The following is a 24,004-nucleotide window of genomic DNA, read 5'->3' as shown; positions in this document are numbered from 1 at the left end:
TCTAACCCCAACCCAGAGAGTTCCATTATCCAAATTATGCCTGCTGCTCTACTCCTGAGTTTGTAGTTACCAAACTTCCCGTGCCTTAATCTATATTTGGGCATTTTATTTTCTAAATAAAAACTGTATATATTTAAAGTATACAATATATTGATTTGATATACATATACATAGTGAAATGATTACTACAGTCAAGCTGATTAACATATCATCTCTTCACATACCATTTGTGTGTGTGGGTGTGTGTGGTGATAGCACCTGAAATCTACGCTTAGCAATTTCCCAATATTCAATACAGTATTATTAACTATTGTCATCATGCTGTACATTAATTTTAGAGCTAGAACTAGGCCAGTGGTTTGCAGGTTTGTTTTATTTTGTTTTTAGCTGCCAACTCTTTTCTTCAAACAAAATTCTGTGAGAAAGCCTAACATATAAAACACGTACTACTGCCTTGGTTAAAAGGGTGCTATCATCTATGAGGCAGCTCCTAGGAGAAAAACTGAGGCTCTTTGTAACACAGTTTGAAAGTGTTGATTTAGACTTTCCTCCTTATATTACAGTTGGGAAAATAAGGTCATGCTTACAATGCCTCTTACACTGATATAAGAGAGTCTAGAGGGTGTTTCCTCCTAGGTGACATGCATGTTTTTCCTTAAACTTCATGAGTAGAATGCCTCTGTCTTATTTTATTTTATCTTAAATTATATTTTCTCTTTTATCTTCTATACTCTCCATCCCTCCCCACAAGACTTCTACTATAATGGATTTGATACATATCCTTGAATACATATTTATCATTGTTTTCTGTAATTTTTAAAATTCAACAAATATTATTGAGCATTTACTACAGGCCAGACACTTGACATACAGTGTTGAACAAAACAGATATAAGGTTCTCCTTCTCTGCAGGTGCTTAACTGTTAAGAGGTCAAATAGTCCATAAGCAGCAGCACATATTTTCATAGATCCATCCGATAAGGAAACAAGTCCAAAAGGATATAGTTTATTACTTATACAGACGGCATAAGCAAGATCAGCATGGTATCAGCTCCCCATGTCCCTTTGCCCCACAGGACAACATTGAACTACAGGAGCCAGATGACAGGTGACACAAGTAGTGAGGCACTCTTGCTGAAGAGCCAACTATAGACTGCAGCTAAGCTGTTTAACAGCCTGCCTCTATACCCAGGGGAAGGGAGGTGGAAAATCCTATGCCTCATTGAAACATCATGGCATCCTCCTGCAAGATAGGGAGCCTCCAAGGTCGAAAGACAGATAAGAAACAGCCTTGAGGCAACTCCTCACAAGACTGCCTATCTTCTCATGCTCTAAGAGAATCACAGGATGTTCTGCCAAGACCTAGGGCAGACTGAAGTTGAGCCTTGCTTACGTGGCCTATGTGAATAGTGCACAGTTGCCAGAATGCCATAGTGGAGCCATTTCCCTACATTTACAGCCCATAAATAAAAGTTTCTATCCTGATTGTCTTCACTTAACATGATATAGTAACAGAAAACAATTTATATAATGCTTACTATGTGCCAGGCATTTCTCTAAGAACTTTGCACATAGTAACTCATTATTCCCCACGCCAAAACTCTATGAAATAAGTGCTGTTATCCCCATTTTACAAATGAGGTTACTGAAGCACAAGGAAGTTAAATAACTTGCTTAAGGTCACACATTTAAACTCTGGCAGAACTACGATTTGAATCCAGGCAGTTTGAATTTGATAGAAGTGATATGGGTACAAAAAAGAGGAAATCCAAGCAGACTTCACAAAACAGGTGGGATGTGATGACATTTGAGGAACATAATAGTTTGCCAGGGTGGAACAGCTGTCTAAGCAGAGTAAACAGAATGAGCAAAGGCATAGTGCTGTGAAAGTATATGATGTGTTTTGAGAACTATATGTGATGTTCTTGGAGCCCCAGAATGCACTGGTGTGGAGTAATAAAAGATAAAACAGAATACCCAGCTTAGAGGTAGTTGTAAAAGTCTTTGAATATCATACCATATGCTGTGGACTGAATCGTGCCCCCCCCCCGCAATTCATATGTTGAAGCCCTAACTCCCAGTGTGATGGTATTCAGAGATGGAGCCTTTGGGAGGTAATTAGGTTTAGATGAGGTCAACATGTGTGGGGCCCTCATGATGATATTACTGCCCTTATACAAAGAGATACCAGAGCACTTACCCTGCTTGCTTTCTATCCCTGCCATGTGAGCACAGTGAAAAAGCAGCCAGAAAGAGAGCTCTCACCAGAAGCCAACCATGCTGGCATGTCTGGCATTCTCAGACTTTCCAGTCTATAGTATTTTGTTATGGCAGCCCAAGCAGACTAAGATACCATGAAATTTGGACTTATTTTGTGGGCATTAGAGCTCCTAGACGTTTTAAAGTAAGTGACTTAAACAAGTAGATGTGTATTTCAGAGCAACTCTAGTTGTTGGTGGAGATTATGGTAAGAGATGAGTGTGAGTTTGGGAGACTGGTGATAGGAAAACCAGTTGATAGACAGTTGCACTAATTCAGGTAAGAGAAGTAAGAGCCTGGACTATGGCAGTGGAGATAGAGAGGAAAGAATGGTTTCAGTAAACATTTTAGAGGTACAGTTGACCCTTAAACAATGCAGGGGTTAGGGGCGCCTACCCTCCACACAGTCAGAAATCTGCTTCTAACTTTATGGTTGGCCCTCCACATCTGTGGTTCTGCATCCATGGATTCAACCAACTGTAGATGTGTAGTATGTATTTATTGAAAAAAAAACACATATAAGTGGACCCACACAGTTCAAACCCAGTGTTGTTCAAGGATCCACGGTAGTATCGACAGGATTTAGAAAGTGGTTGAATGTGATATGTAAGGGAGAAACAGGAGTCAGATTTCTAGCTTGAGTGACTAGGTGAATGGTGACGGCATTAATCGAGACATGGGGAGGTAAAGTGGTTTATATCTGGATGGTAGTCTTAGAGATGTTTTTTATTCATATTTGCTCATCTGAATTTTCTATATTTTTTACAACTACTATTACTTTTGGAATGAGAGTAAACAAAGGTGGTTTTGTTTGTGTTGTAGGGATCAGGTATGGAATGCAAAAGAGAAAGAAGACAAAGTTCTATAAGAAAAATATTAAGTTCGGGTAATATTGAGTTTGAAGTGCCTGTAGAAAATCTTGTTGGATGTGTCCAGCAGGCTGTTAGAAATACAAGTCTCTATGGAATTCAAAGACAGAGACTAGAGATGTTGATTTTCAGAGTTGGTGTTTGCTCTCTGCAGGGGTTAGAATATAATACCACAGAGTGCTGGCTTTCATCAGGCTTGGAATGAAGTAGAACTGTTTTTAAGTAACATGTGTATGTTTGGAGAGGGGGAGGAGTTGAGGGGGATACTAGGAAACTTGCAGAAATGGGACTAACCAGGGACAGAATAAATGGCCCTTGGGACGGGGTCAGCAATCAGAGACAAAGTTCTAACAGAGACATTGTAAATTCTAACTCAAGTTCCAGGCTAGGTATTGAAAACTAAGAGACATCGGCTCAATGAAATGAGGTTGGAATTGTGACATGGCTTTAGAAATGCAAACAATGATGACGGAGAAGCCAAAAAGCTGTCCTAGAAACAAGGTGGGAAGAATGGGAACCTGCCTACCCCTGAGAAACAGGGATTACTGAGGTACCTGACCTCTTGGGTGCCAGTTGGGGAGAGTGGAAAAGGAATTTTAGGTATCAAAGATATGTAAGCAGGTAGCCTGGCTTCCCCATAGGACTATTTGTGGCAGAAATGGGGATGGGTGCAGTGGGGAAGTAGGTCAGTGGATTTCCATTTTCACCCATGGGTGTTTAACAGCACACTATCTCTAAAATCCAAAAATGAATGGGGCTAGGTTTGTTGATATTCTGCCAAATGGCCCATCATTTGTTCTAGGAGCGGGGACAAATCTGCAGATGGCTTGATACTCTTTTTGAGCTGCCATGGATACATAATATTTTGGTGCTCCTACTATAATGGATCTATATTGATAAGGGGACATGTTAATGTGACTAAAAACAAGCCATTAAGCCTCTTTTTATTTTTCATTGTCACCTCCTCACTGGGATATGAGCCTTACTCCATCTTTAAACCTCACTGGGAACGGGGTGAGAGTCAGGGATGGCATAGGAGTCAGTCACCATCTGGCAGACACAACCAAGAGTCACATGTTTTATCACACATATTCATCTCAGAAAGAGCTATCAATCATTCTGAGCAAAGTGTCTGCATGTCCTCTAAGAATTCACTTCTTTCTTTAATGGCATGCTTCTCAAATCCCGATTTCTCTGTTAAGGTTAAAACAGTCATTTTCATTTACTTCTTATGAATAAATAGATTTGGCTGCTTGAAAATGGAGTGGATTCTCTTTCCCATTTAAAATTCTGGAGGATGGACACCTTTTTATGGTAGGCTTTCTGATTATGCTAACCTTACCTGACTGGTTATTTATCAGACTGTGTGTCAGGGAGAAGGATATTTCAGCTGTAATACAATTCCTTATTATCAGCTCCAGGCAGCACAGTAAACCTTCAATTAAATTTCTTACAGTTCTTTCAGTAATATAGATACATTTATAGTTAATATCATAATATTTTTCCATAACGATGGTAGGGGGATGAATACCTCCCTTAAAAGCTAATCTAATTGTATAGACTTAATATATTTCTGATGATGGAATTTATATATATTTAAAATTTTAAATAATACCAAAATTAGTAGAGTTGAAAATAAAAGTCCCCGAAAATGAGAGAGATAGAGATAGATAGATGCACAGATAGAGATTGAGAAAGACAGAGAGGTAAGAGAGAGGGACAGGGTGTTTGAGATGGGCTTAAGGTCAAGTATTAAATAAGGGTGAAAGGTATCTTATACATATTACTTGGTAACAAAATCAGTAATTTTACATTCTGATTATGTCATTTTGAGGAGGTTTAATCAAATATTTTAATTATATGGTCCAGAATCCTTGAACCAGAACTGGCAGAAACTTCTGAACCTATGCAAGCAGATTCACAGGTTGACCATAGAAAACACAAATATTTGAGGGATGGATAAAGGAAGAGGAACTCAGAAGGATATGCAGAGATGGAGAAAGCTATAACAGTATCTCCCACTGTAGAAAAGTAAAGCAGGAATAGGATGCAGAAGAAATTTTTAGATTCATCAGTTTAGAAGACTTTGGTGATTTTTGGAAGAGAGCAGCTTCAGAGGCATGGTAGGGGCCAACACTGGGTTGCAGAAAGCTGAGAAGTGGATAGGAATTGAGGAAGAGAAGGCAGCAAATATAGATTGTTCTTTGAGAAAGTTTAGCAGTGAAAGGGAGGAGAGAGAGGAGATGGTTTGTTGAAGAGGAGGCCCGGTTTAGAGATTTTTTTTTTTAGGATAGGAGAGACTTAAGAATGCTTTTCAGTTGATGACAAGAATCCATTCATTACTGTGGCTAAAACTTCCAAAACTATGTTGAATAAGAGTGGTGAGAGTGGGCAACCTTGTCTTGTTCCTGATCTTAGCGGAAATGCTTTCAGTTTTTCACCATTGAGGACGATGTTGGCTGTGGGTTTGTCATATATGGCCTTTATTATGTTGAGGAAAGTTCCCTCTATGCCTACTTTCTGCAGGGTTTTTATCATAAATGGGTGTTGAATTTTGTCGAAAGCTTTCTCTGCATCTATTGAGATGATCATATGGTTTTTCTCCTTCAATTTGTTAATACGGTGTATCACGTTGATTGATTTGCATATATTGAAGAATCCTTGCATTCCTGGAATAAACCCCACTTGATCATGGTGTATGATCCTTTTAATGTGCTGTTGGATTCTCTTTGCTAGGATTTTGTTGAGGGTTTTTGCATCTATGTTCATCAGTGATATTGGCCTGTAGTTTTCTTTCTTTGTCACATCCTTGTCTGGTTTTGTTATCAGGGTGATGGTGGCCTCGTAGAATGAGTTTGGGAGTGTTCCTCCCTCTGATATATTTTGGAAGAGTTTGAGAAGGATAGGTGTTAGCTCTTCTCTAAATGTATGATAAAATTCACCTGTGAAGCCATGAGAGCAGAAAAGGAAATAAAAGGAATCCAAATCGGAAAAGAAGTAAAGTTGTCACTGTTTGCAGATGACATGATACTATACATAGAGAATCCTAAAGATGCTACCAGAAAACTACTAGAGCTAATGAATGAATTTGGTAAAATAGCAGGATACAAAATTAATGCACAGAAATCTCTGGCATTCCTATACACTAATGATGAAAAATCTGAAAGTGAAATCAAGAAAACACTCCCATTTACCATTGCAACAAAAAGAATAAAATATCTAGGGATAAACCTACCTAAGGAGACAAAAGACCTGTATGCAGAAAATTATAAGACACTGATGAAAGAAATTAAAGATGATACAAATAGATGGAGAGATATACCATGTTCTTGGATTGGAAGAATCAACATTCTGAAAATGACTCTCCTACCCAAAGCAATCTACACATTCAATGCAATCCCTATCAAACTACCAATGGCATTTTTCACAGAACTAGAACAAAACATTTCACAATTTGTATGGAAACACAAAAGACCCTGAATAGCCAAAGCAATCTTGAGAACGAAAAATGGAGCTGGAGGAATCAGGCTCCCAGACTTCAGACTATACTAGAAAGCTACAGTAATCAAAACAGTATGGTACTGGCACAAAAACAGAAAGATAGATCAATGGAACAGGATAGAAAGCCCAGAGGTAAACACACACACATATGGTCACCTTATTTTTGATAAAGGAGGCAGGAAAGTACAGTGGAGAAAGGACAGCCTCTTCAGTAAGTGGTGCTGGGAAAACTAGACCGGTACATGTAAAAGTATGAGATTAGATCACTCCCTAACACCATACAAAAAAATAGCTCAAAATGGATTAAAGACCTAGATGTAAGGCCAGAAACTATCAAACTCTTAGAGGAAAACATAGGCAGAACACTGTATGACATAAATCACAGCAAGATCCTTTTTGACCCACCTCCTAGAGAAATGGAAATAAAAACAAAAAGAAACAAATGGGACCTAATGAAACTTCAAAGCTTTTGCACAGCAAAGGAAACCGTAAACAAGACGAAAAGACAACCCTCAGAATGGGAGAAAATATTTACAAATGAAGCAACTGACAAAGGATTAATCTCCAAAATCTATAAGCAGCTCATGCAGCTCAATAACAAAAAAACAAACAACCTAATCCAAAAATGGGCAGAAGACCTAAATAGACATTTCTCCAAAGAAAATGTACAGATTTCCAACAAACACGTGAAAGAATGCTCAACATCACTAATCATTAGAGAAACGCAAATCTAAACTACAATGAGATATCATCTCACACCAGTCAGAATGGCCAGCATCAAAAAATCTACAAACAATAAATGCTGGAGAGGGTGTGGAGAAAAGGGAACACTCTTGCACTGCTGGTGGGAATGTGAATTGGTACAGCCACTATGGAGAACAGTATGGAGGTTCCTTAAAAAACTACAAATAGAACTACCATATGACCCAACAATCCCACTACTGGGCATATACCCTGAGCAAACCATAATCCAAAAAGAGCCATGTACCAAAATGTTAATTGCAGCTCTATTTACAATAGCCAGGACATGGAAGCAACCTAAGTGTCCATCACTGGAAGAATGGATAAAGAAGATGTGGCACATATATACAATGGAATATTACTCAGCCATAAAAATAAATGAAATTGAGCTATTTGTAATGAGGTGGATGGACCTAGAGTCTGTCATACAGAGTGAAGTAAGTCCGAAAGAGAAAGACAAATACCATATGTTAACACATATATATGGAATTTAAGAAAAACAAATGTCATGAAGAACCTAGGGGTAAGACAGGAATAAGGACACAGACCTACTAGAGAATGGACTTGGCGATGCGGGGAGGGGGAAGGGTAAGCTGTGACAAAGCAAGAGAGTGGCGTGTACATATATACACTACCAAACGTAAAATAGATAGCTAGTGAGAAGCAGGTGCGTAGCACAGGGAGATCAGCTCGGTGCTTTGTGACCACCTAGAGGGATGGGATAGGGAGGGTGGGAGGGAAGGAGAAGCAAGTGGGAAGAGATATGGGAACAGATGTATATGTATAACTGATTCAGTTTGTTATAAAGCAGAAACTAAGACACCATTGTAAAGCAATTATACTCCAATAAAGATGTAAAAAAAAAAAGAATCCATTCATTTACTCATGTAATGTTTATTGACTGCCTACTACATGTCACTAGACTTAATGAACAAACCGTAAAGAAGTAGTCATGGTATGGGCCCTTAGGGGACTTACAGAAATGGGTGGAGGCATTTTTGGCTACAGAGTGTTATTGACATTTAGTACTCAGGGGCCAAGGATGCTCTAAATACTGCAATAAGAGGGACAGTCCTGAAAAATGAAGAGTTGTTCTGGACAAAATTAGAAAAAGAGAGATTGAAGACATGAGAGTGACCACTCAGCAGTATTCCACCCTGTTGATTACTCCTTCCTTCTTGAAACACTTTTTTCTCTTTAATGACCTCACTCTCTCCTGGTTTTCCTCCCAAATCACTGGACATTCCTCATCTTCTTTGGTCCCAGATCACTGGCTCTTCTTCTCCTGCCTGAAGTTCTCTAGGTCTGTGAAAAACACCTATGTCTTTTTTTTTCTCTATTCTCTTTCCATCTAGTCCCATGGCTTTAAATACTATTTATCTCTCTAGCCTTGACCTCTCCCGTGAGCTTCAGATTCATATAATCCACCACTTACTTGACATTGCCCACTTGTTTAATAGGCAACTCAAACCTAACATGTCCAAAATAGAACTGTTGTCTTCCCCAAATCTCTTTCTTACTGATCTTCCTCATTTCAGGAGATGGCAACAACATTCACCCAATTGCACAAGCTAAAAACTTAAATCATTCCTTATTTCTCTTTCCTTTATACCTCATATGCAATTCATCAGCAAGTCTTATTGGCTCTACTTTTAAAATATATTCTAAATCCACCTAATTGTCATTATCACCACAACTACCATCATCTTTCAAACCACCATCATCTCTCACCTGGACCATTATGATTCTCTCTTGATTCATCTCCCTCCTTCCACTCTTGATCCCTTGAAAACTTTACACAGTGTCCAGAGAAATCCTTTTAAAAAAGTGATATATCAGGTCACATCACTTCTTTGCCCAGAACCCCCAATGGCTTCCTATTGTACTTTGACCAAAATCCAAAATCTTTATCTTAATCTATGAGGCTCTATGTGATCTGACCTCTACCTACTTTTTCAATTTCATCTAATACCACATTTTCTTCCTTTTTCATTACGTTCTAGCCACCCTGGCCTTCAGTATGTCAAGTTATTTCCTGATTCTTGCGTTCATTCCAGTTGGAATGCTCTTTCCTCAGATAATGATAATTTTACCTCCTATTTCTTGCCTTTTTTAAAAATTAATTTATTTTTGGCTGCGTTGGGTCTTCGTTGCTGCATGTGGGCTTTCTCTAGATGCAGCGAGCAGGGGCTACTCTTCGTTGCAGTGCATGGGCTTCTCATTGCAGTGGCTTCTGTTGTGGAGCACGGGCTCTAGGCGTGTGGGCTTCAGTAGTTGTGGCACACTGGCTCAGTAGTTCTGGTGCACGGGCTTAGTTGCTCCCCGGCATGTGGGATCTTCCCGGACCAGGGCTCGAACCCATGTCCCCTGCATTAGCAGGCGGATTCTCAACCACTGCACCAACAGGGAAGACCTCTTTCCTGTTTAATTGCATGAGTTAGTGCATCCAGAACTACATTAAATAATGGTGGTAAATAATGGTATTATTTCTTATTTCTCCCTTCAGTTAGAATGTTTCTAATGTTTCCTCATCCAGCCCGATATTGAATTTTGGCTTGTGTGTTAGGGAACTATTCATCTATTCTGATTTTATTAAGAGTTCTAAGCAGGAACGGATGATGAATTTGATTAAATGTCTTTTTAAGATTTGTGGAAATCATATGATGTTTTTACTTTTGATCTATTGGTAAATTCAATTTCTTAATATTGAAACATCTTTGCATAAATTCACTTATTCATTTACTCAACAAATATTTATTGAGTACCTATGATGTGCCAGGTACGGTTCTAATATCACTGTACTCACAGAGCATACTTACTAGTGGGAGAGAGAAATGAACAAAATAAATGCATAAATTTTATTGTACATTGGAAGGTGATTAATGCTGTGAAGGGGAAAAGAGCAAGGGGCAGTGATATGGAATACTAGTGTAGGTAGTGGCTGCAACTTTAAATAGCATGATCAGGGAAGACCTCACTCAGAAGGCAATATTTGTTCAAAGACCTGAAGGCATCTCACCTCATCAGGAAGTGAGGCTAGGATGGTGGAAATGTTATGTAAGTGGATATTTAAGTCACCAATACTTAAGACAGTAGTTAATGGTAGAAATATCAGTAGAGAACAAAGAACTATTCTTAGAGAAATTGGGATGGGAGGTCTGACCCAGGAATTGGTAGATGGTTGCAACAAGGAGGGTAATTGGTGGTATAGTGTGAAAGACATGAGGTTTATTTTTAAAAGCTGGAAGGAAGGGGGCAGGCCCGGTGATATAAGGGGATTGAGAGGAAAAAAATATAGGCACAAATTGAGAAGACTATAAGGGAATCTGTCATCAAGGGAGATCCAGATTTCAGTTAAACTAAGAAAAATTGCGGAGAATATTAAAAGAGGCTTATGAAATAGGGGATGTTGTACTGTGTGTTCCAGAAGACCATATGGGAGGGTTACATGAGTTGGTAAGGGGTAGGAAATGGAAACAAAATAGAAGACCAGATGGTAATTATTAGGTGATAAGGAAGGACTTGGAAATCTGAGGCTCCTGTATTTTGACACATAGAGATAAAAGTATAATGAATTTAGTTCTGGTAGTCTCAAGACAGATAACGGTGGTGAGGCTGCGTTTGGGGTTGAGTGTGGGAAACAATAGAAGTATGAAGGTCCTGTAGATGAGTGTTCTTACTCCAGAATGAGCTGAGCTTACTCTTGACTCCTGTGAGAGGAGAGGAGTCATGCTCCATGATCTTGTGAAACAGACATGGCCATATAGTACTGGAATGTTTCACCATGGTAACTTCATAGAAAATGTATCCATTAATATTAAAAGATATCTGTTGGTTTTGTGTCCTAGTTTTGGAGAACACATACCTCTATATTTTTATTCTCCAGAGGTAAATACTTATACAATTTCAAAGTAGGGGGTCCATCACCTTTAAATTTTTTCACTTTCCTATAGATTATCATTGTTCCTGAGAGTTTTTATAAAATATTTATTATGGCTGCAATGGAAAAAATATCTCACATGCGTTTCCATAGTAAAACAATGGGAAATTAAATCACTGAAGCAATTCAGAATGGGTCCTACCCAAACTTTTTCTGTTAATCAAAGTTTCCTAATGTTATGTTTCAAATGGAAACTCATATAGTCTTAATTTCTTTGCTAAAAATCAAGTATATTGGAGGTAGTTGCTGTATTTCTGTCAAATGAAAATATTTTTACAATATCTAGAACCTGTAAAGTAAGACTATCTTCCAAAGTGACAGGCCAAATTTTTCTGTATATCTTAAGCTTCACTAAAATTTCAGTAGGTAGCATAGACTGGTCAAGTTATGTATATAAGGTATGTATCACTTATTCTTTTGTTCTGGCATTCAGGAAATGACAGTTCAGGAGGAAGCCTAAAATGGTTGATCTCCAACGAACACTTGCTGTTTGGCCTTCTCATTTCAATTTTCAAACAACTTAAAATATGATCAAAGACACTCATCAGAGGACCTGAGGAGCCTGTATTAATCACTTATAGATTTTAAGAACCACCTTGTCATATAAATTTTGCATAAGAACAAGACAATAAAGAGGAAATTTAAAACTCAAAATGACAATCTCACATTAATGACCCCACCCCAAAGGTTTTGGCATATTAAGCCAGCTCTTTTACAACACATAGAAGAGAATAAATGAATGACAATGAAAAATAATTTGTAAGTAATTTGACCTACATTTACCCATTTCTAGGAAAGCCCCAAAGTGAATTCCTATAGAGACTAAAGGAGTAGTTTCAACTACTTGCCCGAAGACAGGCTGAACATGGGAAAAAGGGATCTCACAAACTTTAAATTAGTGGACTCTTTTCCTGTTACTTTTTATTCATAAGGCCGGAAGGCAGAAGTGTAAATTGAAGTTAGTGTTGGGTATGGTGGTAGCCAGGCTTTGAGATGGTCCGCAATGATTCTCACCTCCTGATATTCATCCCTTTGTGTAGTCCCCTCTCACATCGAATGGGGCTGACCTGTATAACCAATAGGATATTACAGAAATGAAAGTGTATAATTTCTGAGGCTACATTTTTTAAAAAGGCATGGTTTCTCTCTCACACTTTTGGATCATTCACTCTGGGGAGAAGACAGCTGTTGTGTCGTAAGGACACTCAGGGCCCTAAGTCCTATGGAGAAGTCCATGTGGTGAAGAACAGATGTTGCAGGAAGGGGGACCCCTTCCAGGGCCCGAGAGTGGGCTCTCGTCTAACACTCAGAAATGAATTGTCCAAGGAGACACACGTGCTGACAAAGCAAGAGACTTTATTGAGGAGGGGCACCTGGGTGGTGAGCAGCAGGGTAAGGGAACCCAGGAGAACTGCTCTGCCACATGGCTCTCAGCCTCAGGTTTTATGGTAGTGGGGTTAGTTTCCGGGTTGTCTCTGGCCAGTCACTCTGACTCAGGGTCCTTCTTGCTGGTGTGCGCATGGCTCAGCCAAGATGGATTCCAGTGAGGAGGATTCTGGGAGGTTGGTAGGACATATGGACTGACGTCTCCTTTTAACCTTTCCCGAATTCTTTGGTTGGTAGTAGCTTGTTAGTTCCACATTCCTTACCAGGACCTCCTGTTGTAAGATAACTCATGCAAGTGGTTACTGTCGGGCCTGGCCAGGGTGGGTGGTTTTGGTCAGTGGTTCCCCTAACACTGAGCCCTCTTGCCAACAGCCATGTGAGTGAGCCACCTTGGATGCAAATTCTCTAGCCCCAGTAAAGCCTTCAGATGTCTGCACCTCAACCAGTATTTTAACCACAACCTCATGATAGACCCTAACTAAGCCAGAACTACCTAGTTAAGCCACTCCTGAATTCCTAACCTATGAAAAATGTGTAAGATAATAAAAGTTTATTGTTGTTTTGAGCCATTAAATTAAGGAGGGAGGAAGTATAATTGGTTTTCATTATACAACAATAGATAACTAATAAGCAATAATATGTGACAGAACCAGAATTCAAGCCCAAGTTTGACTCCAAAGGTCGAGCTCCCAAAAGGTTGAAAGTTTCCCAATGACATTTTTAGCAATTTTCATTAGTTTACCTATTAAAATAATTTTTCTTTGAAATGAATTCAGTTTGCCTCCTATGTAAAGAGAGGAACATCAATCCCTTTGTTTGGTCAGTGACATACTGTATTTACTAATACTGGACAAGTTAGGTCTTGGGTACAGTCAGTTCGAAGTCAATAATAACAATGTCTATTTTCCAGGTATTCAATAAAAGTATTTCTGAAGAAGTCTGATTCATGTTTCAGGAGGAGTTTCTCTGTTGACTCTTCATTGAATCTTCTACCTTATGAGATATTAATGTGTATCATTAAGGAACTTAATTTGTTCCTTCTCCTGTCCCTCCTCTGAAACCATTTTAGTACACAATTTTAATTTCCTCAAGAGGAAAAATTAATGAGTTGTTTCTGAATTACCCTTAACTAGAGTTGCAAACAATTTTAAGAACCACTTTGAAGTTCTACCCAAAAGTTGTATCTAAATTTCACTTGTCATAATTTTTTTTTTCCTTACTCAAATGTCATTTCAACCCTGGGGAAATAATTTTTTACCTTGAAAGAGATAAACATTTCAAACTAAAGAAGCAAATATTTGTACTTCTTAGTCCAGGTGAAATGAGTCATCCTGCAACTAAAGAACATCTCAACCTGACTATCAGATCTGAATGTTATTGAAGTAAGAATAGGTCTTTCTTGTCCAGTAGACTGCTCATTTAATTTGAGGTAGAGCCCCTATAACTACCTCTTTGAGAAATGTTGTTCTATTTCTCTCATTCAAAGCATCTCTAATTAAGAAGATATGAATTTTCAAAATATAAATTAGGAGGTAATTCTTTGTTTAATGAAAATATTAACTAAAGGATATATTTAGATAGTAGGACCTGTAGAGCTCTTTTTACAAATGTTTGTTTATATACAGTTCAATAAAGTAAAATATAACTCACAGACATGTATTTATTCACATACTTTATATCACAAAAACACTATTGCCTATTTTAAGCTTCTTATAAGGAATTCTAATTTTTCCCACTACTTATTTGATATGTATTTCCTTTATAACCTGTTGCTTTTATGCTTGCTATTCCAGCTCTGAACTCACCAGATATCCAAGATTTCAAGTCTTCTAGCTCATAATTGAGATGAGACAGTTTTAAGTGAAATCTTACTAAATCAATAAATAGTCCCATTTTTGTGTAGGGGTCATATTGTTATTTCTCTTTTGTTCTGTTAACAACTTTTCTGGACCCCTACATTTCTCCAGGAAATGTGTATGGGAGTTTATACCAGGAGACTATAACATGGCATCACCAACCCACACCCAACATGAGAACTAACCACTTTTTATACAAAGTACCCAGTGATATAAAAGTAGTTGAAGGTCCCCAACTCTAGCAGGTGCACTAGTATGCACCTTCAAGCAGTGAATGTACAGGCATGTAACCAAAGTGTTTCTATAATAGTTTTGGAGGCAGACAGACCTTAGTCAAATTACAGACAGTTGCCTTGGGTCACTCACTAAACTTTTCTGTATCTTGGTTTCTCCATCTGTAAAATGGGGGTAATAATCACTGCTTCTCAAGATTGTTACGAGGAAAGAGCATAGTCTGGCACATAGTCGGCATTAAATAAGTATTACTTCTCATTCCCCTGTATTTTACTGCACTCTTCAAATTAACTGTTCCTCAAGACAGCAGTATTTTTCATTTTCTCTTTCAGATTAAAATTAAACTGCCAAATACGAACACTTCTGAAATTGAAATCAACATTCAGGAAATGACCCTTGACCTCCGTACTCCTAATAAGTGAGTAAAACTTAGAACTAGAATAATGAATATTATAATATTAATGAACCTTTAGTCAATATCCTTTATAAAAGTGTACGTACTTATTTTGTATCACTCCTAAAGTCTGAAGAAAAGTGAAAAAGTCAGTCATTCAGATGTTTGATCTAGGTAATATAAACATATATTTGTAAATACCTAGATTTTTTCCTACTTTACATGCATACATTTGGATTAGGTTGATACCACCAAGACATAGTCCTTGACATTCAGATACAGTTTGCTTATCTGTCAGGAAAAATAGCTAGAGGTGAAAATCTCTTAAGATGTAAGTCTTGCATGTGGCTTTCTGGTACAGTGATGGCATGAAAGAAGCAATCTTTAAGCATATTGGATACTGTGGGGCTCTAAGGTTAAATTTGATTATATTCATCTAAAAATCAACAAAAAGTCTTATCAATTGCTTAAAACAAAAGTTCTAACAGCTAATTTATCACTAGATCCTCAAGTTGCATGAATACATTTAAAAATAATGCAGATGATAATGGAATAATTCAACTAAACATTTGGTATTTTCAAAATAGCCTTGTTATTATACAAGTTCAAATCATGTTCCCCGAACACAATGTATACGGTAAAATTCTGATAAAAATGTTTATCTTGAAACCTGGATAAATCAGCCCTGTCTCTCAAAACTAACTCTATAAGGAGGGAATCTATAGAACCTGGCAGGTGCTAGATAAAATGTCTAAATATCTCACTGCTTTGTTCACTTTTCATCTGGATGTATAGCAGTGAGCACACTTTGGTTGAGTGCAGTGATTCTTTGTAACTCATAGACATTTCAAACTGGGTGCGGGGAGCAGTCAGCTCCTAGCACATTCTCTTCCTTCCATTATCAGTACCTACAATTGTCCTTTGTTGATTGTAGGGCTTCAAGAAAATAACAAAATTAAATCTCTGGTACAAAAGACTTCTGTGTGTAAACAACCCAACATAACATGCATAGCTTAACCTTGATTTCTACAGTAGATGCATTTAACCCCAAATGATCTACAGATGAATACATATCAAATATTTTCTCATTACTTAATATAATTTCAAAAATGTATTCACTCAAAAAATGTCTCATATTATAAAAATTACATTCCCTATTCCTACCATTCACTTCAAGGAGTATTGTAATTTTTTTCCCATTACATGTTATACACGCATTTACTCTTCCACACAAACTTTGCAAGGAAAGTTGGTTAAATGAACAGTCAAATTTTTCATGATATTTGTGCACTTGTTAAAAGCACACACATATCTACACACTACGGAGTTAATTTCCGTTCCCCTAGCAGTTCTCACTGTCTCCATCCATCTTTAGGCAGCTGCTCTGGCTATGCTGTCATTCCAGATATTTATCAGAGCTCACTAAATGAAAGACTCACACAGAGATATTTTTCCACATAGAATGTAGGCTGCACTAGGTCATTTGGATCTTACAGTATTTATACATTAAATGCTCAGTGCATGAAGGTACTGTCTCTTAAGAAAAAGATTCATTAATTAAGATAGAAGGCAGAAGATAGAATTAAAGTTTTTATCACTTTTCCTAAACACTTGAACATGCTTTGGAGCCATGCTATTACCTGAAATTGTATTATTGGAAATGTGTCTTGTTTTTTAAGTTTATTGATATTCACATTTACTTTCTTTAGTTTCTAACTTTGACACCTGTAACACTATGCTTACCGGCTCCAAGAAAGATAAGAGTGGACATTCTGCTAATGTATCTATAAGGCAAAACAAGTGAATTTATTTTAACTGAATTGACTAGTAATATCAGTCTATTGATAGTCAACTGCATTAAAATTATAAATAAAACAGAATTTTAGCATTGTAGATCGAAAAGAAATAAAACAGTTTGCTGAATTCTTCATTTTTTACAACGTTGTTTTGGTATGTAGATTCCCAACATGGAGTAGATAGAAAGCAAGAAAGATACGGGAAATTGTATAATGTCTCAGAATCTCCTGACTTTATCTTCATATGGGGTTTCATTAGTTTTTAAGATGAATTCTAAGAATATCATAAATGAATTCCTTGAATGTGATAATAAAAACACACTCTGAAGACAAATATGAGTTAATTTTTGGTTGTGTGTTGCTTTAGATTATCTCACCTTTGCGGTGCTCCTTTGATTTATTGCATTGGCCAAAAAGATATTTCGGGTTTTTCCATATGTCTTCCAAGAAAACTCAAACGAAATTTTTGGCCAACCCAATAGATTGAGAGTTGGCTGATATTCAAAGATGTAAACACCTAAAAAAATGTTTTCTAAATGGAATAGTGAACTGCAGCTCAGTAGCTATTTCTGCACTTTCTTTGAAAATAGTTATGTCTCCAATAGGAAACATTAAAAAGGCCATGTCCTTTTTTTATCCCAGATATGTAAATCAAATAATTTATTAACTACATAAAATAAAAAGTGCATTATGTGAATATGTACAGAACAAGGTTGTCCTTTATTTAAATCTCTTGCAAGAAACATCAACTTGGGGCTTCCCTGGTGGCGCAGTGGTTGAGAGTCCGCCTGCCGATGCAGGGGACACGGGTTTGTGCCCCGGTCCGGGAAGATCCCACATGCAGTGGAGCGGCTGGGCCCGTGAGCCATGGCTGCTGAGCCTGCGCGTCCAGAGCCTGTGCTCCGCGGCGGGAGAGGCCACAACAGTGAGAAGCCCGCGTACCGAAAAAAAAAAAAAAAAAGAAACATCAACTTGAATTCTCTAATATAAATGTAAACATGTGAGTCTATAGAGTTCACTGTACAGATAATTTTGGGGTTTTACTTTCATATATTATTGTTTGCATTTAAATAATTTCTAATGAAAATTAACACTGGATAAACATTTGATCAGTGACTAAACTGTAGCTTCTTAAAAGGCAAATATATTTTCAAAGTAGAGGCAGAGGGATTGGGTTTAAACGTTCATTCATATTTTATTATAGTACTAATTTATACCAGTTATTCAAATATCATTTTGTGGTGACCTGTTTGCTTTTCATTTGTTTATTCATTCAGCCAACAAACATTTATGTCTGCTAGACACTGGGGGGACACCGAAATAAAATACAGTCCTGTTCTTCAATGAATTGTATATGATTAAGTATTAGTAGAATTTTTTATTGTTTAAAATATAACTCTCACTTCAGATATCACACAGTATTTTCCTTCTTCTAAGAGCCTAAATAAGTTGCACAGTTTCTACTCAAAATTTTAGTATGGGAAGCTGTACTACTAAGGACTAGACAAAAATGCAGGGATAGATGTACCATTCCAATGGCCACTGTCTCTTTTGAATTTATTTCTCTCTGGATAGAGGAGTGCACATTATCATTGGAACTCCTTCTTCAACTGATTTTAGGTGTCTTTTAGTGCAATGAAGCTACCACCACTGAGCTTTGCTTTCTTTTAAAAGTGAATATACTATCATTTGTAGAATAAGGGATAAAGCAAATCTAACTCTAGTACAACCTATATTGTAAACAACTTTAAAAAGATGGACTCTCGGGAATTCCCTGGTGGTCCAGTGGTTAGGACTTGGTGCTTTTACTGCCGTGGGCCCAGGTTCGATCCTTGGTCAGAGAACTAAGATCCTGCAAGCTGTGCAGCATGGCCAAAAAAAAAAAAGACTCAATGGTTTTTGCACCCATTTTTTTTGAGATGCCAAATATTACAGGGTATATTAAGAAACATCGCGATTTCATTACTTCAAGTGGAGAGAGTTGTTTCTCCTACCCCAAATATCTGGAATGGAACAAGAGTAACAGAAAATTCCTCCTATAGGTTCCAGAGATGTGTGATAAATACTTTTAATGAGCCCAGTTTCCTGAACTTAGGTCTTTGCAAATGAGCAAAGAAGCAATTGATTTTCAAGGGCTTTGTTTTCAAATACTAGTTCTTTGTACAAGTATTCAATAAGTACCCCTAAAAATTACCACATTTCCTATACTGATTTGGACCTTATACCTTCTAACAGCTTTTCTGCCCACTTTTTATAGAGATACTCAAGCCTTCTCTACTGAGAATGTGAGGTAACAAGTGTTTCATGTATTTAATTTTCTTCAGATACCAGCATGTGCCGACCCTATGCATAATTCAGATTCATACCACTATGACAGAATTATGGATGTCTCATCCCAACCATGCATCTTAAGCATACAATTATCCAGCAGCTGAGCCATAAACTGCAAACTACACTCAGCAATCTCTCACAGGAAATTTTTGCCAATGTATAGTAGAAAGAACAGAAGCAGGCAGAGAAAAGCACTTTCATTGATCTGGTATTGAAATCATTCCAGGCCTGAATTTCAATAACTACACCTAGTGTAGTAGTAGAGACTCAGTTGTGTTAGCAGAATTATTTAGAACCATTCCAATTTTCAGGTTTCTATCAGGCAGCCACATTCCATCTACACATAAGTATGACCGGCAATAGATCTATCCAGCCAACTTAAAGTTGCAATGGTTCTATTTCTATGCCAATAAACATAGCCTGAGACTATGTGTATATAATGCAAAATGAGGTCAATTTAGAAAAAAAGAGGGGTGGTCAAAACCACTGGTTGGATTTTTAAGGCCAAAATAATGGTATACTAAATAGTTTTTTGGTTCCTAACATTGTGGTGATATATATTGCTTCCCATTGTCTTGATATCACTGATTCTAGGTTTTTATTTTGTTTTGTTTTTTAGGAAGCTGCTGTTAACCCTTCCCTATCCTGTGGAATGCAACAATGCCAAAGCTTTCTATATTGCTGAAACTGAGACTCTCGAGGTCACCATGACTATGAAACGAGAGTTGGATTTTATTAATTTCTTCTGAAACAACATGAATAAGGAGGAAAAGTGGTAAAATACCACTGATAAAAAATTTAAAAAACTTTGAAAAAATTGGTTAATGTTTTCTATCTTCTCTTTATTATTCTGACATATTTCAGGCAGGGCCTAAATTCAATTCTAATGCTATTCTCATCATTTACAGTCATTTCTATTAATCTAGTAGGAAATGCTGTTTTCTCATACTAATAAGCTATTCCATTTTTATAGTGATAGCTGGATAGAATTTACAGGCTAACCAATTAGATTACTACATGGTCAGCTAAATAACTGAAATATGACCATGAAATCGTTGGTCCACTTATTTCAGTAGTTTGAAGAACTTAAGCCAATTGATTATACCATGATACAATCAGGTGCATAGCAATTGGTCATTACCATCACCAGAAAAGTTTATTTAGTTTCCTTTTTGTTGATTTAATCAAATGATTTCGAGTGTTCTCTGTTTAGGCTCTCACTATTGTTCTGGAATATACAAATAACAGAGGATTATAAATAGTTTGATGTGCCATACTAACAACATGTTTACTTGAATAAGAAATACTCTTGAGCACACAGTGTTATTTGGCTTCCTCGGTCCTGTTCTCAGTGTTTGGATCTATTTAAGTTAAAAATATTTTCCTTTTGTGCACTAATAGTTATTAACAATGCCTTTATGAGTACTGTGTTTATATTAATTGAATTTCTTGACATTTAAAAGGAATATAAAGAAAAGTGTGGCGCATTTACAAATCCTGTTCTCTCTCATTTCGTATATCGTAATTGGACATACTTACGTTATGAATTTGTACACTGCCTCTTCTGTACTGTATTGCATAAGTTTACTTTAGAATTATTTATGAATAACTTGACTTGGTCTCACACATCATTGTAGAACTCTGGAGTTACCTGGGAGTAAAGTTTGAAAAGAGATAAACAGTGGAAAGATGTGAACAATTAAGAGACTAAATACTCAAGCAGATATTGTCTAGGTTTAATTATGCAGATAACTATGAAGCATCTAGCTTATGACTAGATCAAATAGAAGGAAAAGACTGAGATTTTGGAAAAAGTGGTTATGTTAAAACACCAAGCTCTTGTAGAGAATTTGACTTTGAAATTACCACCATGACTTTCTTCTGAGGGTGGGATTAACTGAAAAGAAGTTAGTGTCTGTGAATTTAAGTCCATGGTGTCACAGAATTAAGAGTGTCCTACTTTGCTTTCTTAACATCTTTTTAAAAGGCTGTATTTTAAGAATTTAAGACTATACCCTAAACTTTAAACTCTGGAGTAAGCCTAAGCAGTAGCCAATATTTTTCTTCTCTAGAGAGCAACAGTGAGTCAGTGGAAAACGTATCTCTTCTTTCTATGTAGTGGCCCTAATTACAAAGACCATTATTACTCAAGCTGACTGCATGTGTACAAGTTGTCCCTGGAAGAGAAGATAGAGCATATCCAGGGCAACTTGAATTGGGCTTTGGTTATGTTGTACTGTATCAATTATATAATGAAACAGAGCTTCAGGACAATGAAATGTGATCCAGTAATTTATACCCATCTTCAAATCATCCTACTTCACTGTCCTTGGCCTCAGAAGTAACAACTTTGTTATCGTTGCTGTTTTGTTTTTTTAAGCTAATTCACAGGACTTTTCTCTCTTTAAAGGGGAATAGTCCATTAAAGCAAATGTAGAAAAAGAGAATACAAAAGGAAGTTAAAACCACGATTGTGGCATATTATTAGCCTTCTCCTTCATGAACTTCTTCACCTCCCTTTTTGGTTTTATAATCTCTAGTTGCGTTTCTGAAGATTCAGTCATTCATTCATGCACTCATTAATGCATTCTTTCAACAAATATCCACTGAGCATTTACCACATGCCTGGCACTATGTTATGTGCTGGGCATATAGCAATGAGCAAACCGGATGTGGTCCTTGTGCTCATGGAGCAAGTAGTTTAGCAAGGGAGACCAACAATAACCAAGTAAACACATAAACACATATTTTCAAGTTTATTATTAGTATGAAGGAGAACAATGTGTGCTTTCAGAACATCAGAGAAACCAAACCTAGTCTGGGGAAGGAGGTCAGAAAAGGCTCCCCTAAGGATTTCATACTCAGCTGAAACATGGAGAATAACTAGGATTTAGCCATGCAAAGAGAGTGTTGAGGGAAGGAGGGTGGTAGGGCTTCTAAGTGCAAGGAGTAGCAAATGTGAAGACCCAGGATGGAAAGAACCTGGAGCGTAGAGTTCAAGGAAATTAAAGCCTGTGTGGTTGAAGTAGAATGAATCTGGCAAGTGTGACTGGAGGTAAGGTTGGAAATGTAGGCTGGAGCAATGTCATGTAGAACCTTACAGGCTAAGGTTAGGAACTTGAATTTTATTCTAAGTTCTTTGGAGAAGAGGATGTATCTGGAGGCAAGAATGAAAATGAGGAGACCACTTAGGAGGCTATTGCAATAGCCTAGGCAAGTTATTATTCTACACTTCATCCTAAGTAAAATTCATTTGATTTTTTTCTAATTAGAACAAAAGTACATGCTTACATGATCCAAGTAGGAAACTTTAACAATACAGAAAAGCTCTTTAAAAATAAAGCACCCACCTCCTAGAGAAATGGAAATAAAAACAAAAAGAAACAAATGGGACCTAATGAAACTTAAAGCTTTTGCACAGCAAAGGAAACCATAAACAAGACGAAAAGACAACCCTCAGAATGGGAGAAAATATTTGCAAATGAAGCAACTGACAAAGGACTAATCTCCAAAATTTACAAGCAGCTCATGCAGCTCAACATCAAAAAAAAACAACCCAATCCAAAAATGGGCAGAAGACTTAAATAGACATTTCTCCAAAGAAGATATATAGATTGCCAACAAACACATGAAAGAATGCTCAACATCATTAATCATTAGAGAAATGCAAATCAAAACTACAATGAGATATCATCTCACACTGGTCAGAATGGCCATCATCAAAAAATCTAGAAACATTAAATGCTGGAGAGGGTGTGGAGAAAAGGGAACCCTCTTGCACTGTTGGTGGGAATGTAAATTGATACAGCCACTATGGAGAACAATATGGAGGTTCCTTAAAAAACTAAAAATAGAACTACCATACGACCTAGCAATCCCACTACTGGGCATATACCCTGAGCAAACCATAATTCAAAAAGAGTCATGTACCAAAATGTTCATTGCAGCTCTATTTACAATAGCCAGGAAATGGAAGCAACCTAAGCGTCCATCAACAGATGAATGGATAAAGTAGATGTGGCACATATATACAATGGAATATTACTCAGCCATAAAAAGAAACGAAATTGAGTTATTTGTAGTGAGGTGGATGGACCTGGAGTCTGTCATATAGAGTGAAGTAAGTCAGAAAGAGAAAAACAAATATTGTATGCTAACACATATATATGGAATCTAAGAAAAAAAATGGTCATGAAGAACCTAGGGGCAAGACAGGAATAAAGACCCAGACACACTAGAGAATGGACTTGAGGATATGGGGAGGGGGAAGGGTAAGCTGTGACAAAGCGAGAGAGTGGCATGGACATATATACACTACCAAACGTAAAATAAATAGCTAGTGGGAAGCAGCTGCATAGCACAGGGAGATCACCTCGGTGCTTTGTGACCAGCTAGAGGGGTGGGATAGGGAGGGTGGGAGGGAGGGAGACGCAAGAGGGAAGAGATATGAGAACATATCTATATGTATAACTGATTCACTTTGTTATACGGCAGAAACTAACACACCATTGTAAAGCAATTATACTCCAATAAAGATGTTAAAAGAAAAGAAAAAACAGATTTAACTACAGGAAAAAAAATAAAGCAAAATTTAAAATCACCTGTAACCCAACAAACCATAAATAACCACTCTTAACCATTTTTAGTGCCTCTTTCCAACTTTTTCTTTCAATGCCTAAGACAGATACCAGTTTTCC

General features: G+C 37.3%; 1 protein-coding gene across 1 annotated transcript in view; it reads left to right on the top strand.

Annotated features, from left to right (window-relative positions):
• The window catches only part of DNAAF6 (dynein axonemal assembly factor 6), a 54,789-nt gene extending 34,618 nt beyond the window's left edge, over window positions 1-20,171 (top strand). The window contains 2 exon segments of the mRNA XM_089904901.1: window positions 15,119-15,204; window positions 19,927-20,171. Of these exon segments, the coding sequence (XP_089761027.1) occupies window positions 15,119-15,204; window positions 19,927-20,056 (216 nt within the window). The 3' untranslated portion in view covers window positions 20,057-20,171.
• Window positions 20,172-24,004: the final 3,833 nt, after the last annotated feature.

This window comes from Delphinapterus leucas, chromosome X (genome assembly GCF_059928025.1).
Source record: "Delphinapterus leucas isolate spDelLeu-1000000601 "Yukka" chromosome X, BTC_Dleu_Yukka2, whole genome shotgun sequence".
In the NCBI taxonomy this organism is placed as follows: Eukaryota; Metazoa; Chordata; class Mammalia; order Artiodactyla; family Monodontidae; genus Delphinapterus; species Delphinapterus leucas.
The sequence above is the reverse complement of the archived record's forward strand: the minus strand, read 5'-3'. Positions and strand labels throughout refer to the sequence as shown.